This window comes from Myxocyprinus asiaticus, chromosome 23, assembly GCF_019703515.2.
Source record: "Myxocyprinus asiaticus isolate MX2 ecotype Aquarium Trade chromosome 23, UBuf_Myxa_2, whole genome shotgun sequence".
Classification (NCBI taxonomy): domain Eukaryota; kingdom Metazoa; phylum Chordata; class Actinopteri; order Cypriniformes; family Catostomidae; genus Myxocyprinus; species Myxocyprinus asiaticus.
In genome coordinates, this window is record NC_059366.1 from 44,307,768 (window position 1) to 44,329,508 (window position 21,741).

At 38.3% G+C, this 21,741-nt stretch overlaps 2 protein-coding genes across 2 annotated transcripts in view; both read left to right on the forward strand.

The window, feature by feature from the left end:
• LOC127414395 (keratinocyte proline-rich protein-like) overlaps window positions 1–21,741 on the forward strand; it is a 401,795-nt gene that overhangs the window by 156,247 nt on the left and 223,807 nt on the right. The window lies entirely within an intron of this gene.
• The window catches only part of LOC127414356 (signal-induced proliferation-associated 1-like protein 2), a 180,240-nt gene that overhangs the window by 112,056 nt on the left and 46,443 nt on the right, over window positions 1–21,741 (forward strand). Inside the window, exons 9-13 of the mRNA XM_051652329.1 lie at window positions 5,902–6,176; window positions 12,609–12,860; window positions 17,780–17,932; window positions 19,526–19,635; window positions 19,993–20,075. Of these exons, the coding sequence (XP_051508289.1) occupies window positions 5,902–6,176; window positions 12,609–12,860; window positions 17,780–17,932; window positions 19,526–19,635; window positions 19,993–20,075 (873 nt within the window). The remainder of the gene's footprint in view (window positions 1–5,901; window positions 6,177–12,608; window positions 12,861–17,779; window positions 17,933–19,525; window positions 19,636–19,992; window positions 20,076–21,741) is intronic.

Genomic DNA, 21,741 nt, shown 5'->3' on the forward strand with positions numbered 1-21,741 from the left:
TACTTAACGTCTTCAATGAGGGAATGAACTACAATCCTATGAAGTATTGCAAATGATGTTATCAGGGAAAAATATATTTTATAAAAATATAAAACCATTGATTTAAAGTTGTTGATTATCAGTAAAGAATCATATCAATATATTTATATGTTCATTGCAAAATATTCAGATATACAAATATACAAGTAGTTTGAGAGTGTAGGTAGAGCGACTCGATTGTGTCATTTATATTACATCATTGGAGGTTGTGGGTCACCGCAGAGCTCTTTAAGCGCACTTTGTTTGCATTGATTTTCTGATATGTTGATCTTTTCTCAGGATCATGGGTAGTGTAGTTATTCACAGCAAATTCTGCTTAAACATGATTTATTTATTTATTTTAAAATGAAGTTGGAATAATGTGGACTGATGCTTCATCAGAAGCATATACCATCGATTAACAACCTCGGAGCTCATGGTAAGTCTAATTAATAATCAATTCCCCTATGGAGAAACTGAATGGGATTTTTACTTGTGAAACCAGACTGTTGAGCTCTATTAAGCTTATTCACCCTCTTCCTCAGAGCACTCATGACTATCTACCTGTGTAGAACTCTTCGAGAGCAGCTCAATAAAATCTGTGGTTTCTCTCTGTAAGCCTTCCAAAATCATAATCTTCTCTGGGGGATCAAGTAGTATCATTGCCCAAGATGTTTGACCAGTGCTTGTGTAGTATTTCTCTTGGCCGTGGTCCTGATCTGTATGCTTGGCTCTTGTAGACTGACTCGGATCTATATCTCGAGGCTGTTTTCCAGGAATATTTCTGACACAACATAAAAAGACAGAGGAAGCTGTTTTGTTACGTTTTTATCCCATGTGCTGTGACTGATGAGCTCGGCTGGGTTACATGGATAGTTTGGGAACAGAGAGATCTCCGGGGATTACTGTGGCGCAAGTGCGATTAGTGCCTCTCCTGTTTTTGGCAGACACAACACTCCCCGAACATATTTTTCTCATTCAGTAGCCCCACAAAGTCATTACGAATCAAACGAATCACCTGACTGTGTGGTCAGTTGATTTGATGGTGGAGATTAGATGCTCTGTGGTTAGCGACACAATGAAGCTGCGTTCATTTGAGGACACCAGTATCATTTTTGGAAGCTGCTCACAGCAATGCAGAGCAGTGTTTTCTGCACCTCAGTTCAGCAGTGGTGCTTCTCTGCTAGTGTGCACTGAGCGCATTATATTTGCAACGTTCAAAATTTACTTAAATTTCACATTTCCGTAATTCCAAATGTTTGGCCTAACATTAAACTAAAGTAGCCCAATGACACTGGTTGTGTGGACAGAAGAGGAGAATATTTGGAATGAGGCACTCAATAAAAGGCTCAATAACAAACAAACTCAAAAGGTCTTTGATTTTCTGCCAAAACAAACGCTTGAGGGTTTAACTGGACCAGTCATTTATTAATAATAACTTGCACGTTGCAATAATGTTAATAATCAGTGTTGTTGTTATTATTATTATTGTTTTTGTTGTTAATAAAATTATTCTTTTATTATATATATATTTATTATATTCATAAATAACTAGAGGTCGACCGATATTGGATTTTGCCGATACCGATAACTAAGTTGGTGGGAAAGGCCGATATCCGATTAATCGGCCGATAGTTTTTAAAACTGATTTATAGAATGTTTAAAAAAAAATAATAATTTCCCTTACTATGATGGGCACAGACAATGTGTCCTAAATAAATAAAATCCCAGATGCAGTTTATTGTTCAAACAAAATCCCCAAAATAACCAGAAACAAATGAAGATTCGGTGCATAACGTGGGACTTTTAAGTATAAACAAGTCCGAAACACACCGGCGACCCTAATTTTGAAATGTCAAAATGATGAAAAACTATCTGCAACTATCGGCAATGATTTTTGCCGATAACAATAGTTCCAAAAAGCAACTATCGCGCCGATTAATCGGTAAAACCGATATATCGGTCTACCTCTATAAATAAATGTATTTTAGTTTTCCTGCTGCAAAAACTAAATTCTGCCTGAAACACTGATGCAGAGTATGTACATTTTCAGGATTTTGTATAGTCAATGAAGGAATATAACACACGCAAGCGTCCTGTTGTACTGAAAATCACAAAAAAGCACAGTTAATAACGAGCAACAATTAAACATTTTACAATATTTTGTTATTTTGTCAATTTTTGCTCCACTAACAAAAATAGTTCAAAACAAAGGCAAAACATTTTAATAATGTGTTTATTTATTTATTTATTTATTTATTTTTAAGAAGAGCGAGAATTGATATTTTCCTTTTAAATTTTTCACTGTATTATAATGCGTGTTGGTAAATTTCCCTGAAAAATATAAACACTGTTTGTTGGAGCGGTCATAGCAACATTTGCTCTATCAGTGACTTAGGATTTTATTTTTATTTTTTGACCAACGGAAGACAAGTGGAGTGTTCAGGAAACCTGTTTGAAAATAGTTATTATTTTAGCAGTTTCGTTCAATGACGCACAGTGGCACAGAAATTTCACACTTCATCTTTAGTACAAAGTCAGGCTCTATTTGAGCAGGGTGGTTTTGATGGGTCTAAAAATAGAGGTAGCACTGCTTTGTAAACATTATAGTCAATCTCATTCAATTAAATATCTTTCTCCTCCCCTCCATCTGTGAGATTTTATACCGGACCCTCTCTGCGCGCTCAGCACACCTCGAAATTCAAAGCTGCGTCAGTCAGAGCTCAAGCTGAGCTTATTCCTTGAGCAACTCGCCCGCTCTGCGTGCATAACATACTGCGACAGATGAGCCAAACAGACTCTCCTCATGGGCTCCCTGCGCTGCGACTGCATGTGTATGTGCATTTTTACGCGATGATGAGTGTTAGGAGCGGTAGGATGAAAATGACACCTCTTACCTGTAGAGCATTCCTCTAGAAGACAGGATATATTAGCATACAGAATGAGCCAATAAGCATCAAGTGATGGGATCTTTCAATGACTAGTTATGCTTATCATACACTCTGATTTGGCTTCCATATGTCTACTTCACCGCAGCAAAAGCCATGACTTAGAAGTTAAAGATTTTTGCTAACTTCATGGTGAAATCAAAATGGAGTTTGGTGGCTTTTTAGTTTACGTGTTAGCTTGTGAGCATTTATATGTGTCTGCCAAGTGTAAATGTTATAAATGTAAATGTAATTTTAAAATATGTTTTTTGTCTTGTGGGACAACCGACCGAAAATATTGATGACTCATTTTGCACTCACTCATTTTGTCTTATGAAATGCTCTCTATGAATGAAAATGTTCCTAATTTTAAAACGTGACAAAACGTAGTGATAAACATAACCCAGATTCATGTTTTGTCATTTACAGAGTCTGTTGCTTGTCACAGACATGGGAGTGATTTCTCAGGACATTATTTCAGTGAAATCTGTCAGGTTGTAGGGAATATTATGGGTGTTTCTTCAACTAAGGGCAATTGCATGTCCCAGGGGTTGATTTAAATTAAAACTAACCCATTTAAAGTCAAAACTGACTTGGAAACTTTTGACAAAGCCTTCATCGTTTATTTCGGGTACTTTTTTAACATGCCTTTTTATGTGCAATTTTAGCCTCGACCCAGACCCTACTGGGGTCTTCAGTATTAAACTGAAAATCCATTATAAAAATTCAAATTATAACATGTTTAAAACTATGATAGTCTAAACAAAGAGTAAATAAACAAACCTTTTCAGTATTTATTGTGTGAAACTTATTTCTATAAATGTTTCCAAAATTACCAGTGTCCTACAAACAGTTTTGCCCCAATAAAGATTTTTTTTTTTAAAGTTAGTGTACTTGTTAAGCAAGTGGATAAAAGTGTCAGTGAAGAGCATGAAATATGGGGCAAAACAAAGAAAAATCAAGGGAAAAATCACTTGAGCAGAATGTTTTTTGCTGGCGGTAATTTCCAATCAAGATGTAATTTTGACAAATTACGCAAAAAAAAAAAAAAAAGGGGGTGAAAAAATGATTTGTGTGTATTAAGGATACATGTACCGTTCGCTATGAAATGTGCTTTAGTAAGACAAAAGGGCCGACCATTTTATTTCAAAACCATTGAAAATGTAATTTCCAGGGGTGTGTTAAGATCCAGGAGTCTTGTATGTGATGTATTGTGCACTCGGCTTTCATTTTGCCCCAGGCTCTGTATTTTGGGCGATGGGCGGTCATTGACGTTGAGAATAGGCACATAAAGAGTTGGGTCCTAACTAGCGTCATGATCGCCAGACAGGTTCTTTTAAAGGGTTGGAGGTCGGCTGGAGCGCCCTCATTTCATGAGTGGTGCTCGGAGATGGGGAGGGTGGCGGCCTTTGAAGAACGGTCGTTTAGAATGCTAGGAAAATCTATTTATTTATTTATTTATTTTTTGCTCTTGTATATGTGTTTTGTGGAATCAATAAAACATTTTCATAATAAAATAAAAAATAAAAATGTAATATCCATCAGCTTCATTTACACCACAAAATTCTATGAAACACAATACAGAATTTGAGATGTGCTGGAAATGAAAATGGACAAAAATGACATAAATATCATGTAATGCATGTGCATACTTTGTTGGACATTGTTAGTAGAAAAATTAAAGTAGTAAGAGTGTGAAAAATGCTAAAGTGCCCAAAGTTGAAGAAACACCTTTTTATGTGTGGTATTCCAAAAAAATGTCCTTCAGCACCTTTATCTGGATATGTTCATCCAGAGATCTGGTGTATATGTGTGTATGTGTTCTGTTTGAGATGCTGTCACTGGGCCCAGATTCTGTCGAAGGCACAGATCTGGTCAATGGGCCATCTGGGCCAGCATCAAGTTCACTGTACTATCCCGTCCCGCCATCTGTGGTGTACCTCCAGAATCCTCTGCAAACAACATCTGAGTACTATCTGTTGGGCTGACCATTTCCTAATATTGTAGTCACTTTTAGCCCATTTCACAATGACTGTGATTTTATCGCTTGAGGTCGCCAGGTCGTTGTAGTGTTTTTCCGCTAGTAAACGTTATTGGTGGGCTGCACAACTGGCCAAAGCTTTCAGAAATCTGATCACAAATGAGATGTCATTCTAATTTGACAAGAGATCAGAGATCAGATTTCTTACTGCTAGAAATGAACTTTCAGCAGGGAAATTATTATTTGTGACATTCACCCTTTAGAGCTACTAATCTTGTAAAGGAAACTTTCTTTATTCTGCATGCCCTTTTTTCAGACTGCACACTTCTGCACTGTTCTACGTAATTTTGTAGTGTAAAGGCCAATGGATACTTTGGTTGTCCACATTGCCAATTACTCCCAGCACAGAATGCGTGGTGCAAATTTCGTCATCAGCACAATCTGCGCGGACTGTCTATGTGCAGCTCAGATTTTCTCGACATTCGGACAGTCCTTGCGTAACGTCAGCGCGTGTGCCCGCTATTGACTGAACTAAAAGAGAAACCTGTTCATATTCGCTCACGGGCAAAAGAGTATACGTTGATGCTTCACCATCAGCCCACGCTGTGTGAATACTCTATGTACATTGTTTGTGATGCAAGTGTTGAACTGAAGTTGGATACCGCGCTAAAGCTAGCGGCAACACATCGCATGCATTTGAAACGTCACTTCTGTCAGCTGTTAAACGGCGATTGCTTCTGGGTAGTTAAAAAAAACAAACATTTTGTTCCATTGGGGACGATACTACACTTTTGAAAATGTATACACTACATGGCTGAGTGCATAATGTATTTTGTAAGCACATGTGTATAATGTGTCATTTGGCACACAGCTTTAGTTGACTAAAGAGGACAGGAGAATGAATTGACCTTTAACCTTTTTGCCTCCTTTCACATTCCATCCTCGCTCACTCTTTCTCACCGTGTCTTTGTGCAGATTGTTACCCGTGGCTGTGAGACCACAGAAATGACCCTGCGCAGGAACGGTCTGGGCCAGCTCGGCTTTCATGTCAACTTCGAAGGCATCGTGGCGGACGTGGAGCCGTTTGGTTATGCGTGGAAGGCGGGCTTGCGTCAGGGCAGCCGATTGGTGGAGATCTGTAAGGTGGCAGTGGCGACATTGACCCACGAACAGATGATCGACCTGCTGCGAACCTCCGTCACCGTTAAAGTCATCATCATTCAACCTTATGAGGATGGAGCTCCAAGAAGGTATCAACCTCCCTCCATTGGCTACAAAAATATAATAATTTCTTAAAATTATATATCATATTAAGTCTTGTTTTCAGCTGGCCTGACGCACATGGAAGCTCAAAGTTTTTTCCTTACGATAACAAAGCAGGGTGCTTGATTATTGATGAAATGCATCCCAGCATGTCTTATGAGTCACAGCACAGCAGATTGCACATTTATGATTCAGTTGCTTGTCCAACCAATTAAAACGGGAGAGATCCACCCGCAGAGTGACATATCGTCAGGCGTCTTAATTAAAGCAATTGTCTATTTTTGGAACATAAAGCATTTATGGAGCGAATTTGTGAATTTACATTTTTCTCTTGGTTTCTTAAAGGAATAGTTCGCCCAGAAATGAAAGTTGTGTCATCATTTACTCACTCTCATATGATTTCAAACCCGAATTACTGACTTTCTTATGCTGATCACATATTTTCAATACAAACGCAGTTGATAAGGACTTTCAAGTTTTAAAAATGGCTCAAAAGCATCATAAAAGTTGCCTATGTGACTTGTGCATCATATTCCAAGTCTTCTTAAAGCATAAAGGGACTTGGTGAGGAACAACCTGAAATTTAAGTCCCTTTTCAGTGTAAATCTTGGCGTCCGTTGCACGTTTATGAGCACTATAAGAGATATGACCATATACACAATATTAGACAGGTGGTTTTAATGTTGTGGCTGATTGGTGTATAAGATGTTCTAATTGATATTTGCAGATTGCTTTGCAATTGATAGGATATCAAAAGAGTACACCCTCAAGCGTGGTATATTCTGGTCTCTAGATATGGCTTCTTTCAATGTAAGTCTATTGGAAATTTTTCATTTGTTTTATCGTCTGCTAGGTAAAAGAAAAAAGTTTGTCTGATTGCTTAGAAAAGTTATAGCATACCTTTTCTCAAAGTGTCATTCATTCTGTAGCACAAATGGTGTAGGACGCGTTACACAGATTTTTTTTTTTTACACAGGTATTGATACAGATTTCCTGATTCACAAGCTCTCGATTCGAATCCGAATCCGATTTTGATTCGATTTGGTATATTTCAGTTATAATGCACCTTTTGCTTACATATGAATTTATCTAGAAATTATCTTACGCAGGGGACTTTCTAACTAGGTACATTACAAAAATATTAATTTTACTAATTATATTTGATCAGTTTTTCATCATTTTAGTCACATTTTAGCATTTAAAAATGAACAAATCCATGTATTCAATCAATAAATATATTATATTGCATATATTATTTTTTGTTACATGTTTACTGTTCAGTTGCATAATTTGTACTATTTGTAAGTATTTAAATTGATTTGTTGAACACATGCTAAAAAAACGGTACTGTCTCTTTAAGAAAACCAGCAGTTCTTTAAAGAGCGACTGTAAATGAGCACATGTTAACGAAAGAGACTCTAATGGCTCCAACTCATTCGTGCTGTGCTTGAATATAATTAAATGTTTCTTTTTTGTTGTTTTTAATCAACAACTGTCTGTAAAGAACAGAAAGGGTATTAAAATTCAATGACAAATGGATTGTGTGGATCTCGTCTTTGGACATACATGGAACAAATTTTACTCTCAACACGCAGTGAAAGGATCTCGCTGCTGAATACTTCAACACTAAACTACACAATTACTGGTGAGTGAAATCTAAACATTTTCCCACCAGTTGCCAAATATATACATTTTAGTCGCATAGTGTGAAATTTGGTTGCAAATGCGAGCGATTTCTTCTCATTGTTGTAGAGGGTTGTGCATAAATAAAAGATTGATCTTGGGATTTATGATTTTGAGATCATTGATGCATGGGAAATCAATATTTTTACCCACCCCTATATCAAAGTTTAATGCTTATGTTTAATACTTGTATCAAATTCATAACCATACGTTTGAGCAATAGTAAAAGTGATGCTTGCTTTAGCAAACACCACAGATAAATCACAATGGCTTTGGTTGGGAACGGTCAGGCTAGCCGCAGGGGGACTAAAACATTACTGGTGGACAGTTTGTCAATAAACTTCAACGTCAGTAAATCCGTGCTGATGGCAGGAGGGTTAAATCATTAACTTGTTGGTTTTTTGTGTCTGGTCTGTTGATGGGAGTATGGGATGCCAAACATTTCGTTCTATAATCCTTTTATCTTTGGCTACAGATTATGATCCTCTGCATTTGGGAGATTGTAGGAGATTTAACTGCTCTTTAATATTTGTTTGCATTTAATTGTAAACAATATATAATTGATTATTATCCCTTGATCGTGAAACATTTGTTGTTTTAGAACTAAGGATAGTTTGCACAACAGTTTTGTTGTGATTTACGTCATGGGTGAGTAAATGATGACAGAATGTCTTCGTGATCTTTCATAACTTTCTGCGCTGCGCTAGCAGGGGAAGAGTTTATTTATATTAATGAGGAAAACAGGACATGATTCATCAGGAAAGTGGTACCTGATCGGTTGGAGAAATTATAAACCAACCCTAACTCAACCCCTAAACCTAACCCTTACCAACCTGGTAGAGCTTCACTCATAAATATGAATAAATCTACTCCTGCATTCTTACGTTTCAGAAATCCACTGCCATTTACATTTAGTCATTTAGTGATTTAGCAGACACTTTTATGTTTTTCACGATCCAATCAATTCCCTATTCCCAATAAAATTAAGTCCCTCCCAGCATTTTTTTATTTTTGACTAACCAGTTTCACTCTGAAGTACGTCATATTATGATAATAAAATGGGTTGTGAAATCCATTTCATGTTTACCCAGAATGCTGCATATGTCAACAACATAAAAACCCACCCAAAGGAAAGGCTCAGCAAAAGCATTAGCCTGGATTTAAAACAGTTACCCTTCATAGTGTATATGGAACAATATAAACGTTCGCTGACATGTATAGGAAGGACTCATTCGTATATACGTCATGAATCTCAAGTTTCAAGTGTAAAGTCAAGGAGCAGAACTATGCAATATTACACACATGCTCTTTGATTAGCCTGAAAACCCATCTGACGGCAAATATTTACCCACTGTTTACATTTTCAGTTCATAAGTTAGCGACATTTTCAGCGTGGACACATTTGAAATGTTTCCTTTTCTCTCATTAGTTTGATGTATGGGCAGCATGTTTAAAGATGTCCATATGTAGATGATGGAAACCACTTCTGGACTGTAGAGGGTTACGGCTATATCCTGCTGCTCTTGTGTAAATAAATAGATTTTCTGGGTTAGGCTAATATTAGATCCATATTTCACCAGCCCAGACTGCACTCTGCAAAACCTTAAAAAGGCATCTATGGGCTCTTTAAAATAAGAGATGTGAAAATAGGGTGCTTGTTGTGAAAATCTTGTTTTTTATGTTTTTCTTTCTGGGTGAGGCTCTATTTCCTAAACTTTTGAGGCAGTACTGTGGTGGTGCCATGGTACAGTGATGGCATTAGATTATAATTGATATGGTACTCCAAAGTCCTTTTAAAAAAAAACACACAAAAAAAAAAACTTTTACTATGATCCATGTGCAAAAAAACATGGTATGTGTGGTACCATGTACAGAAAACTGGGTTATTCCATGTCAAATCTACCTATTTCTGAAGAAAGATCAACATAAATGATTACGAAAGTCAAAATATTAAATGACATGGGACGATATTTACTGAGTTATCCATTATTTAGTAGAATTACAATTTTCACCTATGATTTGGAGCAAAACTACAGGTCAAAAAAATGACTGTACCTTAATGTTGCAGCATCTTTATTTTATTTTTACACAGAGATAGGTCTATTACAAAAATCAGCTGACTTCAGTACCCCTTGTTCCATTATATGCTAATGGTGTGAGTACACAAATTGGAAAAAAATACATTTTGTGTTGTTTTTCCAAAATTGGAGTCCCTATAGCTCCAGAAGTATTAAAGGTTTCTTAATATCCTTATAGATTCTGGTTTCGAACAAACTTTCCTTTTTGTATCTTCATACTTAAGGCCCGACATGGTTAAATCCCAGAGGTATGGGCAGGCCTGGCTCCAGCTCTAAGATGTAAGGTGGGCCATAGGACCCGCCGGGTGGGCCGAACAGTTGGAGGGGTGGGTGTAGGTGTAGTTCTCAAGGTGGGCCAAGTTCATGATTGGGTGGGAGCCCGACTTGGGTATGGGGCTCTCAATGTGGCTACAATGTGTAAACTGTTCAATTTTGTACATTTTCAATGGTTGAAAACCAAATGTCGGTTACATACATGTGAAGCTAGTTTTTCATGTTCAACAAAACAAAGGTCTAAAGTGCAAATAATGCTGAAACAAGAAATGAACCTTTATTAATTTCCATAAAACTAATAATGTCAAAGTGTCAATTTCCATAGTCCAAAAGTACGCTATTATTAAGAACAAGCAAACAAATGTGGCTCTTCACTTAGTGCAATACCTAAATGTAACCCTGCAACGCCAAATGTCCCAGCTTTCCATTAGTTGGTAGCTGTCCCTCCATCAAAGTGTGCTTGGCAGTCATTCTAAGACAATGTCTTGGAGAAAAACACATGACTTTTGGAGAGTTTCAAATGTGTGACATATTGAATATATAATAGTTTTGAACCTAAATTAAATTTGGTTCATGTTTCTAGGCAGAAAGCATTAGGACCTATTTACACCTTCATTGGTCGAATAGCTATTCACCTTGTTTTGTATTGAACCAAGAACATTTTTAAGTGTATTTCAGCATAATTTCTTTGTAAAAATTCCCTTCTGAGGATGTTATACATTGCCGTGTTGGTGCTGCATTGCTCAAGCCAAAATATTCTGCTAATTCTACCACAGCATCTAGCTTTCACTGCCCTCGTGAGCACTGCAAGGTCAACGATAACCAGAGGGCGATGGGGAAATAAATATCTGATGAATGCAGTTTAAATGAATCTCAATTTAAAACACATTTCAGTCGATATAGGACATCATCTTCTCAGATGTTCAGGACTGTCTTTTGTATCTAATTGATGCGAGCAGCCTGTGGGCTAGTTATGCAGATCAGGAGGAGAGAATGTGACCCTCTTCACCCCAAAGAGCTTCAGCAAGAGAATAGCTCCAGAGCTGAATTGCAGAAGAATTTATTTTTTCGTTTTGGAGAGCAGACTGTTTTCTTAACCAGGGTGCAGTGGTGACCTCTCGGGCTCTTTCTCTTTAAACCCAAGAACCCCACACCTTGCCCAGCTTCTCCATTCTGACGTCCTTCTGTTACTCCTCAGCATTTGAGCAGTTGAACAAAAGTATTTGGACACTTAAAGGACCCGTCATACTCGCTGAGTTGTTCTTCGTTCTTACTATGAGCCAAAAAGAAGTTCAAAAGAGCTGAGCATCTATATATTGTTTGCGAACATTCAGACACCGGCCACACCGCTGGGTGAGGCGTTAGAGGAGCATTTAAATATGAGGATGCATGTAAAACCTTAAATAAATATGACATTAAAATGTGTTATTAATGACTTCATGCCATATTCCATGAGTATAATTTACACGAGATCTTTAAAATAATCTGTTCTTATAATATACTGCATATGCAGTATATAATGTGTAATTTGTTATGTTTACATTATGCATTCATGGTGCTAATACAGTAACACAGGCCAGCTATAATATGCACCAGTTAAACTCTATTATTGTAATTTATGATGACACTGATACTACTGCAAAGATGGGTGTATAAAAAAGTGTTAATGGGCAGAACACAGACAAAAGAATGATATAAGAGATGCATATCTCACTTTGGGCAGATGTGTAAAGTTTTCGGCTGCAGAAAAGCAGCATATCAAATAACTGTGTAAATGGGCACTTAAGAGTATTATATAAAAGCCTAATTTTAAAAAAATCACTTGTTCTTGGAAAATGTCTCTATGCGAAGGATCGTACAAATATAGGTATGTTTGCACCAGCTTGCTAATAACTCCACAAGCCGATGTGGTCATGTTGACTGATCTTAACTGACTGAATGAGAATTAGTTGTTGTCGGCCTCAAAGTAGTTGGAGCTCCAGGTCACACCTACCGATGATGTGGACCAGTGGCAGTAAAAAGGTGTTTAGCAGCAGGTACAAAGTTTTCCTGAAATTTTGTGCTGGCCAGCTATCACGATCCACCAAAAAGAACTAAAAAAAACACCTTAGTTCTGGACAATTTTGTTCTAAATGACGTCACACCCATTCGTTCTTCGATTTTGTATGAAGTATGCCAAGGCCTTTAGTTGCACTTAAAAATGTCTGAATGTCATTGCATTAAATAACTAAATTTTAAAGCAAGTGGCATCTGCAGGTAAATGATGCTAGAGGTTTTTTTTTTGTTTGTTTGTTTTTTGTTTTTTTAAATAAATTAAACTTTAAACCAATAAAACACATCTGCTAATTGGCCTACTGACCAACCCTTTCTATCTTTTTCTCTTAGGGGCTGTTCAGAGCTGTACCGCATCCCGATGGTGGAGTATAAGCTGGACAGTGAAGGAGCTCCTTGCGAGTTCAAGACTCCCTTCAAAAGAAACACCACGTGGCACCGTGTGCCCACCAGCAGCCAGCCTCTCCCTCGCGGCTCCCCCACACAGGGTCCCGATCGGTTACCATGCCAACAGATGCTCCAGCATGCTCAGACCGGCATCCCGCGCAGCACCTCTTTCGACAGGAAGTTGCCAGATGGACCAAGGTACTGCTGTGCAAGGCCACATCTCCCATTACTTCAAATCCAGCTCCTCAGTTGCCAACTCTCTGACCTTAAGCCCAAAGTATACTTCGGTTTTGACGACGAATGCTCAGCGTATGCGTACAGTCTAATTGTCAGCCTTTACAAAGTATACTCAATTTGACTGTACGTACGTACACAGGTGGTTGACCCATGTGCGCTATCGCTGCTATTAAATACTGGACTATGTCTCTTCAGGAGCTTAGACCCATAAAGATGTCAGATTGTCAAGTGTGGACATACAAACTACTTGGTGCTTGAAACTTGTCGCGAAATGCCTGGTTAAGACACTGTGATAAAGTTTTGCTTGCATTTTGTATTCATTACATCCTTACTGACCCATAAAATCATGAACTTTTCCCGTCCGCTCTCCTGTGTTTGGTATGCAGGAAATATGTTTGGGATACCTTTCAGATGTGGTTTGTTATAATGTGCTCATTTGTTCTCACTTGGAAGCCCCTCGTGGCGTTGATGACCTTTCCCGACAATTCTGTGAGACCTCATGTGGAGAGAGCTGTGCGCCACCTCAGTAATGTGTAGTGACTGTGGACTTCCCGATCACACAGTCTCTCTCTCTTATTAATAGTGTTTGCAAAGGCAAGCATCATTTTTATTTTTGCATTTTCTTAAAGGTATAGTTCACCCCAAAAAAAAAAGTTATTTCATTATTTACTCACTCTCATGATGTTTCCAACTCGTATGCCTTTCTTCTGTGGAACACAAAAGGAGATGTTAGGTAGCATGTTAGCCTTTTTTTTTATTCAGTGTTACAAACAATTTTACATGCATTCTGCTGCTCTAGTTCTGTATTCCTGTGGGTTTGAAACAATATGAGGTAAGTAAATGATAACTGAATTTTAATTTGCAGGTGAACTATCCCTTTAAACTTAGAACTTAGAACATCCTAGAAACCACCAGAGCACCCTGGCAACCACCTAGAACCCCCAATCAACCATCTAGCAATCACTCAGAACATCCAAGAAACCACTAAAGCACCCTGGCAAATCACACAGAACATCATAGCGACCACCTAACAACCACCAAGACTGCTAGCAACCACCTAACAACCACCCAGAACACCCTAGCAACCGCTCAGAAAATCATAAAAACCACCGGAGCACTCTGATAACAACCCAGAACACCTTAGCAACCACCTAACAGCCACCTAGACCACCCTAGCAACCATCTAGCAACCACTCAGAAAATCTTAGAAATCACCAGAGCACTTCAGCAACCACCTAGAACTTCCTAGCAACCACCTGACAACCACCCAGAACATCATAGAAACCATCTAGCAACTACTCAGAACATCCCAGCAACCACCTAACAACCACCCAGAACACCCTAGCAACTTCTCAGGACATCCTAGAAATTACCAGAGCACTCTGACAACCACCCAGAATACCTTAGCAACAACCTAACAGCCACCCAGACCACCCTAGCAACCATCTAGCCACCACTTATAACATCATAGAAACCACCAGAGCACCTTAGCAACCACCCAGAACACACTAGCAACCATCTTGCAACCACTCAGAACATCCTAGAAATCACCAGAACACTCTGATAACCACACAGAACACCTTAGCAACCACCTGAGAGCCACCCAGACCACCCTAGCAACCACTTATAACATCCTAGTAACCACCAAAGCACCCTAGCAACCACCCAGAACCTCCTAGCAACCACCTAACAACCACGCAAAACACACTAGCAGCCATCTAGCAACCACTTAAAACATCCTAGAAATCACCAGAGCACTCTGACAATAACCAAGAACACCTTAGCAACCACCTAACAGCCAACCAGACCACCCTAGCAACCATCTAGCAACCACTCAGAAAATCCTAGAAATAACCAGAGCACCTCAGCAACTACACAGAACTTCTTAGCAACCACCTAACAACTACCTAGAACACCCTAGCAACCACATGAAAACCACCCAGAACATCCTAGAAACCATCAAGCAATGACTCAGAACATCCTAGTAATCACCAGAGCACTCTGACAACCACCAATAACACCTTAGCAACCACCTAGCAACCAGATGCCAACCACTCAGAACATCCTAGAAACCACTTATCAACCAACCAAAAGACCCTTGCAACAATCCAGAACATCCTAGCAACCACCAAACAATTTTGTAGATCTGGAGAACACTCTAGAACCAAGAATACATTGGCAACTGCATAGCAACACCCTGGCGGCCACCCACGACAACCTAGCATCGTGGAGGTGACTTTTGCACTGGTAAACATCACTCACATTTTCTACAGAAAAACGTATTCTCTCTCTATTTTCTGTGAGAAATGACAAAGAAACTGGTGCACTGCAAATCCATACAGCGATTAAATATAGAGCACAACCCTCAACAAACCTCACTACAGCAAAAGCACAGACAATGGAAACAGAACGAGAGACTGAGTGGTCCTAGGGTTTTTTTGGGCTCAAAACATCTTCATGTTCATCTTCATCTTTGACCTTGTTCTTGTTAACATGTCAGCAAACATTTTCCCCTAAAGGCAGTGTTGGTGCACAAAGTGGCCGGCCAATGATTCTCGATAGCGTCAGTGTTTTGGTGTGTGTGTGTGTGTTGGAGGGACAGATGATCTTATAGTCTGCCAGTGATGATGTCAGTGAATGGCAGTCAAAGCGGTCTGATAACTAGAGCAGTACACACATGCATGTACACAGCAGACGGGCGACCAATGCATGATGGTCTGTGCATTGTGACATCTTACTGATGCCTGCTTGTGTTCCTGGAGGCAAGAGGAAAAATCGACCTCATTCAGCATTTCTGACTGAAAATCCACATTTGATGGTTTTGGATGTCATATGAAAGAAGGAGAGCTATATGGAGAACGAAATAGAGATAGAGACCACTGAAAAATATTTTTTTTGCCATCATTTTCTAACCCTCTTTTCATTCCAAACCTGTATGCCATTCTTTCTTCTGGTTTCTGTTTATGGCTCTTTGTACAAATGTGCTTTATTTTATTTCAGGATTTCTTTTTCCTTTCCTCAGCATTAATATGAAGCACAAGGCCGTTTTAGTGCCACATAAAATTGAATGATGAAGTCATTATTTTTTGATAATAAAGTCGTAATGCTTTGAGAACAAAGTCATAATATTATGAGAATAAATATGAAACATTATGAGATTGAAGTAATAGCGTTAAGATAGGACTGGGTAAAAATATAGATTTTTCCAGTGCATCGCAGTCTTCATTTGAACGATCTTGATATTGATTCTTAAATCCCAAGATCGATCTTTTACTCTACGCGCGATGAGAGGAAATAATTCGCATTTGCAACCAGATTTCACACTATATGACTAAAATGCCTTTGGTTATCCACTGGCTGGTAAATATTGAGATTTCACATACTGATTGTGTATTATAGTGGTGACGTATTCAACAGCGAGATCCTTTCACTTTGTGTTGAGAGTAAAAGTTTGGTTTGACTCATTCCATGTAATAATGTGTGTCCCAAGACGAGATCCACGCAATCCATTTGTCACTGAATAACGCCTCTTTTAATATCCTTTCTGTTCTTTACAGTCAGTTGTTGAAAAACAACAAAAAAGAAATATTTAATTCTAATTACACATAGCACGGATGAGATAAAGCCATCTCTTTTTAACATGCGCTCATGTACAGTCGCTCTTTACAGAACTGCTGGTTTTCTTAAAGAGACAGTACCGGTTTTGGCACGTTTTCAACAAATCAATGTAAATACCTGTAAATAGCACAAATTATGCAGTTATACAATAAACATGTAAAAAAATAATATATGCAATATAATATCATATTCATTGATGTAATACGTGGATTAATAAGCTAAAATGTGATATGAAAAACGTATAAAATATAATTAGTACAATAAATATTTTCATAATGTACCTAGTTCAAAAGCTCCCAGTATAATTAACAGCATTAGCTGGGAGAGAATGTCTTTCATATGTAAGCAAAGGAGACATTATAACTGAAATATTCCCATATGAATTGTTTTTGAATCGAATTGAAATCAGAATCCAATAGAATCGAGAGCTTGTGAGTTGGAATCGAATCAATACCCAGCCCTATGTTTAGAGAATATAGTTGTAATGCTACAAGAATAAAGTCGTTAAATTAGGAGATGCATAGCATAATATTGTGTGAATGAAGTAGAAATATTTTGAGAACAAAATCACAGTATTACGAGAAAAGCTGTGATTATCACAATAGGAATAGGGCACTAAGTGAGTAGCTTTGCAGCTAAATGGAGAATTTAGTTACATTTTTTAGAATTGTGTTAGATTTAGTTTGAAAGTTGATTTTGCTACATTTGTGCCTCTTATCCAGACTAAAACAGCGTTTTCCTCTACCAAAGTGTGTCAGTTGCCTCTGCTTCTGAGACCATCAATCCGCGCATCTTATCACGTGACTCGTTGTGCATGACACCGCAGAGACTCGCAGCATGTGGAGGCTCATGCTACTCTTCACGATCCACGCACAACTCACCACACGCCCCATTGAGAGCGAGAGCCACTAATCGCGACCACAAAGAGGTTAGCCCATGACTCTACCCTCCCTAGCAACCGGGCCAATTTGGTTGCTTAGGAGACCTGACTGGAGTCACTCAGCACGCCCTGGATTCAAACTCGTGACTCCAGGGGTGGTAGTCAGCGTCAATACTCGCTGAGCTACCCAGGCCCCACAATGTTTTCATTAAATCGGAATCAGTTGCTCACGTCACGTTGAAATTCTTACGACTCTGGTTCAGTGGATCTGCTATAATCATCCATCTAATAACTTTATCAATACAGTAATGCAGCTCCCCATGCGAACATATGCAATATAAACGGAAACCCATTGGTGATCTCTCTCTTTCTCTCTTTTCAGGAGCATTCAGGACATTGAAAACCCTCAGATCTCTTCCTGCAGTAAAGGAGACGCGTCTCAACATTACCGAAGCTCACCCAGTAACCAGTCCTCGTCTAGTGACCCGGGACCCTGCGGGAGCGCCACCTGGAACCAGCAGCAGGGATACGACGGGTAACACACCAAGATAAACTCATACACGTGTGTTCTCGTCAAGTAGAATTGTTTTGTATGGCTTTAATTAATAATAATACAATTATACTGATATTTTTATTTTCAATATTTATTTTGTATTCATTTACTAAATAAAATAGAAATTAAATTAGAATGATAAATTATATATAATAAATATTTTAATTTATTTACTATTTAGCATTAGTTTTAATATGTATTAAATATACACCTTTACGTCCTCGCCATAAAAGCTCTGCTCTTAACATCGGCAGGCATAAGCTAGTCCTTTTGAGCTTGACAGAAGGTCAGTAGTGTGTTTGAGTGTGTGTGTGTCAGCACGTTAGTGTGACAAACGTCACTTGCCAAGATGAGCATTTCCGTGTGTCAGAAGCCACCAGATAAATCCCTGCTGTCATACTGTAGTGCAACAGACATATGAATTAACTTAACTATCTGCCCGCTCACACTGCATTGCACAGCTGAGGAGCATTAAACTTTGGATGCACCTTCTTCATTCATTATTACACGGTTCCCACACTTCTGGAAAAACCTGGAATTTTGCAATGCAGTTTTCCAGTCATGGAAAAGTCAAATATACGTACCGAAAATGTCCTGGAAAATATTTTAGCTTTATTTTGTAATACATTTTTGACTGTTTTGCTAACAAGGTTTTGTTGCATGTACAAAAACATGATTGGGACTCGGGATAGGTGTCACATAAACACATTTGTATTGTTTTGTCACTGCCGCCAGCTGTGCATTGTGAAACAACATCAACGGTTGACTGTCATGATTGAAACCCTGTAACATACATTCTGTAGTCATCTGCTGTCATCTCTGCTTTGCTTCGATGAAATAGTTTAAGTATTGATATTGTGCAAAATATTATTTTTTTTTCTTTATTCCAATGTTGTTGTTGTGTTAACTACAAAAACATTTAAGTTGTAAACTTTAGACAGTGACGGTAAGGAGTTCACACCAAGGTGGCAGCATGATGTACCGTTCTTTACACCTCATGATATGAATTCATTTTTAATAATTCAGTGATCGGAGTCCGCATATTCCACAGTTACCACATGTAGGGCGCTATGATTTCCGCGATGCAGAAAGCACAGACGGAATCACTAAATCCAGTCATAAAAGTGGCATTAACTATACAACGCGAAATGTCACGGAATTTGGGACGAAAATGAATGTTTGTTTGCACAATTAATCAAATTAAAATCGTGATATGTCCTGTTGTGATTATTAAACCGCAAAAGGCTGTGATTTAATTGAATAAATATATAATATGCATGTGCTGCACGCTTCAAAATGAATGTGTGAAGCCAGCTAGCCGCCCATACACTGAAAACGCCTCATCATAATGATAATGCGCGCTCTGTGTGTGTAGCAGATGACAGAGAGCAGAGCGCTCTGAAGCATGCAGTACATACAGACTATACATACAGCTCACAGCTGCCAATGTCTTTCCACTTGCACTGGAATCTGAATATCCCAAAACTTCCTTTGGGCTTTCTCCTCAATGCTTGACCGAATGTTTGATTGAACTTTTCCTGTTCTCAAGAGGTTGACCAGCATGTTCTTCCACAGGTGTCAATCCCCCGTACTACATGACCGCTCCGCTGAAGCCCAGGGCATGTTGGGAGATGGAGAGATGCTAAGGGAGAGGGAGCCCACCCTAGAAAGAACACGATCTGCAGGTGAGTTTCAAACACAAGCTCTCAACAGATGTCAAACACTGCAGGCTTTGTAGTTCATCATAAGTTAACAATCAGTAGTGCTAGTCAACTCAATCAAGGGTGAAGATCAGCTAGGCATTAGTCAATGTACTGAATATATCTGTGATAAGTCTAAGATTATTCACTTCCTTGTCAGCCACTCCGCTCCCTTTCTGGAAAACCAACTGTGGTAGATGGTTTATTGCTGGTCCAAGGTGGTAACTACCATCTAAAGTTGGTTTTAGCTGGATTCTCCAACAGGGTCCTTCCTCTCAAATTTCCTGCTGTCAGAAATCCTAGAGCACTCAATATTTATCCTTTATGTTGTTTTCTTCTCAGAGGCCAAATGGCATGTCCCATCCACTAAGATCCTCAACTCATTGAAGGAGAGGGGCAAGGATTCGCCGAACAAGTTGACGAGGGTAAGACTCTCCAGTACAAAGTATAAACCTCATCGTATAGAATGCTGTGAGGTCAGGTTCATTCAAAGGACAGCAGACAGGCCGAGAGCGTATTTGTGTTTGAAATAAAATGGTTTATTTATAATTTGTTTGGTTTGTTAGCAGGTCAGCAGGAGATATTTGTTTATCTTAATGTAGGTTCATAATCAAGGGAAATTCCCATAGAAAATGTACTGTGGGAATGCTTTACAATGTCAGCATGTATTTTAATGTGGTAACTCACATTTGAACTATACGTGATCTTTATAAAACTAAGCTTCAATGGCTCATGTCTAAATTTGGTATTCTTCGGAAGGATCTGCAGAAACAGAAAGATCTTTGACAGACTTTTACTACATTTTACTCTTACTGTTAGTGCTTCTGGTGTTTAGGAATAAAAGTATCTATCGTATTTCCTCATCAATACCTCACCGTGAAATTTCTGACATGTAAATATGAACGGTCATGTCTTTTTGTTTGAGGATTTCAAAGCAAACCATTTTTGAGCTTAGTTTCAATAAATGATCTTTTTGAAACTTGGGAGGAAATTTTAAGTTCTTAAAGTTACAGTATATATTTCTACAACAGTTTATCATAAAACATTAAGGAACATTTGATTCCTCATAATATACAGTAACCCCATGCAAAGATTGACCTATTTGCTTGTAAGTCGTCTTTAGGGTGTTGACTGTGTACATTGAAAACCTTCATATGACACACACACACAGAGCTTTAGTGAGCCCCACTAGTCGTACTGTCAGTGTGCATGTATGTCAGTCTGATGAATAAATGGAGATAAGGTCAGTGTGCCCTTGGTGCTGCCACTGTGTGCTGTTATCAGGGCTGAACTCATGTTTTCTGTCTGTCTATCTCTCTCTCCCTATTCTTGATGTTCACATAGCATCCGATCACTGGTGTTCAATTCAAACTAAATTACTAATTATCTTTATTGGCTATACTCAGAATGAGTGTGCAGTATATACTGCCTACTATTTTCCAAAAATAGCATGAGAAGGTGTATGCCATGTGCAATTTTGAAAAGTATTTCAAACACTAGTATACTACATTTATCACATTACGTAGCATTTTTAATTCAGCAATTGATGTCCAGTTATCATCTCAGAAGTAAATCAGTGATTCTTGATATAAGGGACAAAACAGGTTTGAAATCTTAGTTTTTATTTTTTAATAGTAAATTAATTTGAAATGGATATATTTGAAGACAAAGTCTCAGCTAACGAACCATATAAGGGAACAGGTTTTTATAAAAACACTTTTTTCTGAAAATGGACATTTATTAACTTCATAACTTGTATCTTATTGTAATTTGTGTCAACTCCGTCAGACACACTAAAAAGCATGCTATTTTAATTGTGTCCATCCAACAAGAGTGTGAAGTCTTTAATTATCTAATAATGGTGTAAAGTAAATGAGTAAAGTGATAAAATACATTCTATATATACCTTTTTTCTGTTTTCACACTATTCTGAAATTTCTGACAGAGACGACATGTTGAAGCTGTGACCGCAGAGACTTTAACATTTAAAATATGAAAAAATCTAAAACTTACCAGACCACGTGTCCTACTGTTGCATCAACCATGAGCAGGAGGTGGGAAACAGGTACTCAGAGTAATGGCTGACCATGA